The 6,711-nt window shown below is 30.5% G+C and overlaps 1 protein-coding gene across 2 annotated transcripts in view; it reads right to left on the reverse strand.

The window, feature by feature from the left end:
- Positions 1 to 917: 917 nt before the first annotated feature.
- The window catches only part of LOC106791196, a 14,494-nt gene continuing 8,700 nt past the window's right edge, over positions 918 to 6,711 (reverse strand). The window contains exons 1-5 of one of the 2 annotated variants that reach the window (XM_014756680.1): positions 5,742 to 6,088; positions 2,595 to 2,667; positions 2,321 to 2,452; positions 1,845 to 1,974; positions 918 to 1,411 (exon numbers count right to left, since the gene is read on the reverse strand). In XM_014756680.1, the coding sequence (XP_014612166.1) occupies positions 1,301 to 1,411; positions 1,845 to 1,974; positions 2,321 to 2,452; positions 2,595 to 2,644 (423 nt within the window). In that variant the 5' untranslated portion in view covers positions 2,645 to 2,667; positions 5,742 to 6,088 and the 3' untranslated portion in view covers positions 918 to 1,300. Of the gene's footprint in view, positions 1,412 to 1,844; positions 1,975 to 2,320; positions 2,453 to 2,594; positions 2,668 to 5,741; positions 6,089 to 6,711 lie in introns of those variants that run through there. The other variant, XM_014756678.1, reaches the window with a different exon arrangement.

The raw sequence follows: 6,711 nt of genomic DNA on the forward strand, positions 1-6,711 counted from the left end.
CCTAAAAAAAAGTCTTATATTTTTACTGCCGTCATTATTAGGAATTCGAATAAAGTTTAACGATCGCATATTAAAAAAAAAACAAAAAAAAGAAAAAAAAGGAAAGAAAGAAAGAAAGAAAAAAAGGAAGAAATATAAATAGATTTTTTTTTTTAAACGTTCACATCACAGACCCCGTGTAGTATAAACCGCGCGCATTACACGTTCTCTTCTCCCCATTTTTTGTTCACGATTTACAATGTTTTTTTTTTTTTATTTTTTTCTATTAATTAAATACTAAAATCACGAGAGATTATATTTATTAGCTTTAATGTGTGTTCGTATCGAGAAATATCTTTTTCTTTTTTTTTTTATAGAAGATTTATTTCTTCTTCGATGATTATAATACATGTGTGTGTATATATATTTTTTTTTCCCCTTTTTCTTTTCTATCTAAGATTATATTTATACGCAAAAATTCAATAACATTTTAACTAATTAAAAAAAAAAAGAATAGGAACACAAATTCGGAGAGAAAGTAAAAAACGTTGGTTATATATTTTTTTTTCTCTCTATAAGTATATTTTATAATGGGAAAGTATATTTTTTTTTTAATTCAACAGAGATAATTTTATTCTTAAGTCAATTTTCTAATAAGATATACTTGAAGGATAATTATTAATGTGAATTTTTGGTTAAAACTATATTTCTAGTTCGGTCAAAGTATTATTAAAGAGCAATATATATAATTTCAATGATACTTTCTTCTTGTATATATATTTTTTTTTTCTTTTTTTTTTTCTCTTCTTCAATATTCATTAAAAATTCGTATCGATAAATTTGTCTGTATAATTATTTTCTTCTTCTTATTATTCTTCTTCTTCTTCATTATTTGTTCTGTTCAAATTTGTACGAACGTTTTTTTTATATCTCATCTTTTTCTTTCTTTCTTTCTTTCTTTCTTCTTTTCTATAATAAATTTAAAACGTAATCCGCATTCACACATCTCACATTGCAACGATGATGATGATGGTAATGATGATGGTAATGATGATGAATGATGATGATGACGATAATCACAGTATGATGAAGAAACGCTAAATGAAATCTCGGTGAGATGTAATATTAAGTCTTGTGCAATGGTTTGCGTTGTTGTTCGTTTCGTTTTATTTCGATTCGACGACGAAGAGGAGACGACGACGACGACGACGACGATGCTGTCCGAAAATATCAACGATGGCAACGACGATAACAAGATGACGATTATGACGACGACGACGACGACGACGATGATGATGATGATAATATTTTAACGATGAATTCACGAGGTTGCCCTAAGCTTTTCCAAAGCTGGTACCAAAGATTCTTCAACTGAAGGTCCACAACATAGACCACATTCACCGTCCCATCTTGCTTTACCACTTGCATGAGACTACAAACAATAAAATAATTGTAATTATAATAACTTAACAATGAATACAATTCTATATGTTTAACATGTTAAGTGGCCAAGCTAATTAATTTCTAAGGATCAATCTTTACAATTGAAATTTTCATTAATAATATCGGGAGGGTCCTTTTGTATATTAACCATGAAATTGAACATATTTTATATGAGATATTGATTTTTTGTTCAATCAAAACCTTTCAGGAAAGTAATTGTAAATATTTAATGAAAATTTAATAGTCATTTATCTTCGCTTTTGGTTGCTTTGTTCATAGTTTACGCATTACAGATGACCGTACTCTGCTTAATGGCAAAATATAGCACGAACAGAACACACCAAGTAAAATAAACTTAGCGCAGACACTTAACGTGTTAATAAAATGAGAAAAGGAAAATGGGAAATAGATTTTTCTTTTACCATAGTAAGATCACGTTTCCATTCCTTATGACAACGTCCATCGCAAAGCGGACAAGGTCGTTGAAGAGAATAACCTCCGCATTCGCTGCAATCCAGAGAAACGTGGTCCTGACTCCAAGAGACCCCGCATCTAAAAAAATATAACAAATATTTTTGTTAGTTGAAATAATAAATGGAGATAACAAATATACAAATAGCTAATAAAATATGGTACCACTTTATTTTCATCATATAAAAACAATTGCAATAGCTTGTTGTTTACATACCTACGCAAAAACTTATTGTGCAATGTATTCTGACAAATAAGGAAACAACACATTGCTTAATTTGTTATTTTATTATATTTTAATGAGAGTATCGTATCCCCCATTAAAATAATATTTTTCGAAATACGATTGGTACACACATACACACAATTTTTTAGTGGTACTTCATTTTTCTGTCTCCCTTGAGATCATTAATAATCAATTACTCACGTAAAGCATGAATTCAATTGAGCACGGAGTTCTTCTATAGTTAGAATCGTGTCTTGATATTGCGGATGCGAACCCTGGAGATTGCTATCCACGCTTTCGCATAAACTGTGACAAGAGAGAGAAATGTTGCTTCTGTTGAAAAAAAAAAAAGAAAAAGAAAATTATTTTATATCTTTTTGTTCTTTTAAGTTAGAATAACATTATCCTTAACCATCACATGCAAAATAAGATATAAAAAAATAATGATTAATTAATGAAATTCATGAAAATTTACCCATGACGTGACAGACTTTCGGAAGCTGGTTGAACCGAAGTGACAGACATGTTGTTTTGATATGTTGCTGCTACTGTAACATAAAAAAAGATGAACACCGTTAAAACTAAACATTTATTCCAATCGACTTGTAAAATGGGAACACGATTCTTGGCGGGGAGTAGTATAGAGTATGAGGTCATTTATTTAAAAATAAATTACCAAACTGTGGTGTGTAGACGACGACCTGATTTTATCAACACACGACAACGAACGTATATATATTTAAACATTCAATCAAATCGAATCACAACAAAAGTATTAAAAAGTACATTTGAAAAAGTCCGCCATTAAGCAATCGCTTCCTGATTGGTTACTTCCCTCCCCACTCTACAACTTTTCAAATTTAAATTTCCCACAGTCAGACATTTTGTTTTTTTCTTCTTCTTCTTCTTCTCATAATGTGAAAAAGAAAACAATGGGATTATTGTGTTTCACAAACGGGGCTTATAATAATACTTGTTATTAAAACGATTAGGATCGTAAGACGCAATTTAATGCAAACACACGTAATAATATATCTTATGCAACGAATTTATTTTTCTGTGAACGAATAAAAGAAGAAGAAGAAGAAGGAGGAGAAGGGAAAAGATGCACGACACACAATGATGTGTGACGAGGAGGAGGGTCAACGACGTAAAATACGTAAGCGTTATCATCGATAAAACAAGGAAAGAACCACGATGACGTACTTCTGACGCAGTATGTCAACTCTCATATGTTTCTTCTAATATTCAGCTGAAAATAGCGACTATAAGAAAAAGAAAGAAGGAAGATATGACCCATATATATATATATATATATATGGTGGGGAAAAGAAGCTTACGTATTTTCTCTAATAATATTAACGAATCATTGAAAATAAGTTTGATTCTTCGAAGTTGATTCGTCAATGAAACTTAATAGTTTTCTAAGAATGATTTTATTTATAAGAAAATTATAAAACGTTGTACTAAATTTAGTATCATAAATTGCATCTAATACGTAAGATATTATAAGTCATAGATATATATAATACGTGAAACAAACAATTTTATTTTTTAATAAACAAGAAATATTCAATATACTTTATTAGAGAATATCGTTGTCAAAAAATAAATTATTATCGTTATTAGATAACTTTCAATTACATTTTATCACAAAATGTTTCTTAATAATTAAAAAATCAAATAATAATAATAATAATACTTATTGTGTTTAACGTAATCATTTGTAAAGTTAATTAACAAAATATGATAGAATGGCAAGCTTGGTGTCGATAATGAAAAAAAACAAAACAAAATAATAATATTACGAAAGAATTAGTCGAATTAAGTCGATTATGCTAAAGGATACTAAATAATAAAAGAAGAAAAAAACAAAACAGATAAATAGTATCGATAAATGGAAAATTCGGATTATAATTTAAAAATAAAATCTTTTCGACACAAATTCTATTTGTTAAAAAAAAAACAAAACACAAAATAATAATAATATGAAATAATTAAAAAGGTTAATTCGAATTAAAACGATTATTCACTGTAAAAAGGATGTAAATAAAAGAACAGAAATACGGTCGATAAAGAAGAACACAATTGGCACGATTTCGTATGATAAAAAGAGAGAGAATTCAAAAATACACGTGTTGGTAGTACGTTTATGTAATTTTATGTAAGAACGTAATTATGTAGTTAGAAAGGATATCACGTAACATGTATATATATATATATATATATATATATATATATACATATATGATCGATTGAAACGAATTTACAAACTCTTTTACATGCAATAATCAGAAAAATTGTCACAAGATAGTACTGTTGCCATTCATCACGAAAGATATATAGATAAAATATAATCAAATGTGTGTGGTGCCTGGTACGAATGAGAACCGGTCGATCAATCTTTTCTTTTTTTTTGTTCTCGTGTAAATCACGTGATTTTATAAACACAACACATCGAACAACAATTCATATAATTCGGGAAAAAAAAATCTATGATTAATAATCATTTCCATTGAATTTATCTTCCCAACACACACATTATTCGATTTTATTATCATTAATATATTATATACACGTATATGGCGTGTGTGCATGTGTGGTATATGTGCGTGTGCACACACACATTACGTATAATGAATAATTGAAAGTAAAAAAAAAAGAAAAATAAAATAGAAAGGTCAAATACGTAATATATTGTTAAATTATAAGAGACAACGATGGTTCGTTATCTTTAATTACGATCAATGCATAACGGTTGATTTATGTCCACAAACAGTTCGATGAAGAATTAGAGAGTCAGAGATTCGAATGGTGGAAAAGTGGTGGTGGTGGGGGAAAGGATTTGAACATCAAATCCGGAAAACGGAAGGAAGGACCAAGCTGAAGTTGGCTGCGATGTATAATACGAGTCCTAAAGTATTGATCGAATCATCTAGAATGTGTGTGTGTGTAGTGGAAATGCGTCGTCGTAAAAATGAATATAAATTATGCAAATAACATTTTTATTCTTTGACAGAGGATTTTAATCGGGATTTATTATTACTGACGTCAATTTTTGTTCATGTTAAACGAAAGTATGTTGTATAATTAGGTAAGAAAGACAAAGAAGGACAGCAGAGAGAGAGAGAGAGAGAGAGAGAGAGAGAGAGAGAGAGAGAGAGAGAGAAAGAAAGAAAGAAAAGGGGAAGAAGGAGGATAGAGAGAAAGAAAAAGAAAAAAATTCAAGAGGGACACCGAGGTGAAAGCAAACGAAAATGGCGTCCTTCGAGAGTGGTATCGTTCTCACGACGACGATACAACGACAACTTCAACATGAAATGGGGTTTCTTGCAAATCCAACTTTCTAATTCTCTTTCTCTTCCTCTCTCTCTCTGTTTTATGTACACATAGCAACACCTATATAAACGTTTCATTAATATTATAACTAATATCTATCACGCTTTAATAATAAAAATAATAATAATAATAATAAAATAAAATAATCTTAATCTTTTTTTCTTTTTCATCTAAATACAATAAAAAGAAAAAAAACCCAAAAATATTTTCCAATAAAATATATTTATATATATATAAATAAATGAAAAATAATATATATGTATATATATATATATAAACTTACGTATAAGAAATATTCCTTAGAAAAAACGTTGAAATAATAACCAATGGCAGTTAACTTTTTATTCCAAGATATAATAAAATTCCACGAAAGGATGCGAGACTGCGACTGCTGCTGTTATTCTCGAGTTCGTGGAATTGAAATTTGTGCACGCGAGAGAGATAGGATTTACGGTTAGAGAGAATATATATTATTATTCTCGAAATTCAAATCGTACGAACGTAGGATTAGAAATAGTATAACGGACGAGAGCTAAACGTTTTCTTAGATACGTGTACACACTTCGATACGTTCGAGAGTAGACTAAGAGTCCGACGATTACTCGGAGTACTTTTATAACCTGCGGTGTGTACATCGGATGAGATTGTAGGGGAAGAAAGAGAGAAGGGAGGGGGAAAGTGTGGGTAGAATAAAAGAGCACGAGGAGTGGGGGAAACCGAATGGAAAGAAGGCTGCTTGCCGTTCAAGTGGGCTACCGTGGTAGTGGTGGTGGGGGGAGAGGAATGGAGGGAAGGAAATTGCGGGGACTACCCTCTCCCTACTCCCACCCACCTATCACAATCACCCGTTTCCAGTACCGTCCCTTCGCGCCAACGTGCCCCTCGCTTCCTTTTTTCTTCTTTTATTTATTCTTTTGACTCGCGAATACCCAACCTGTAGTACGAAATAGAAAAACGTATTGTTTCCATTTTATATATGTATACTTTTATATATATATAATAGAAAATGCGCGTTTCGCGGTTATTCTCATATATTTCCTGTTAAAAGAATTTATTATCCCCGTCCGTCGTTATTCATCATCATTACTACTATTATAGCAGAATAAACTGGATCGATCGAGAAATTAATTATATTATCGCGACACGTAAAATAAGAAGAAAAAAAAAAAAGAATTAGATGAGTTATAAAACTCGTAGCAGTCGTTTTACATCGTTCGATGTCCTACCAAGTGATCTGTTAGAGTGTGTCAAAG

The sequence above is a fragment of the Polistes canadensis genome, unplaced genomic scaffold, assembly GCF_001313835.1.
Source record: "Polistes canadensis isolate GaletaPanama2010 unplaced genomic scaffold, ASM131383v1 scaffold_291, whole genome shotgun sequence".
Classification (NCBI taxonomy): domain Eukaryota; kingdom Metazoa; phylum Arthropoda; class Insecta; order Hymenoptera; family Vespidae; genus Polistes; species Polistes canadensis.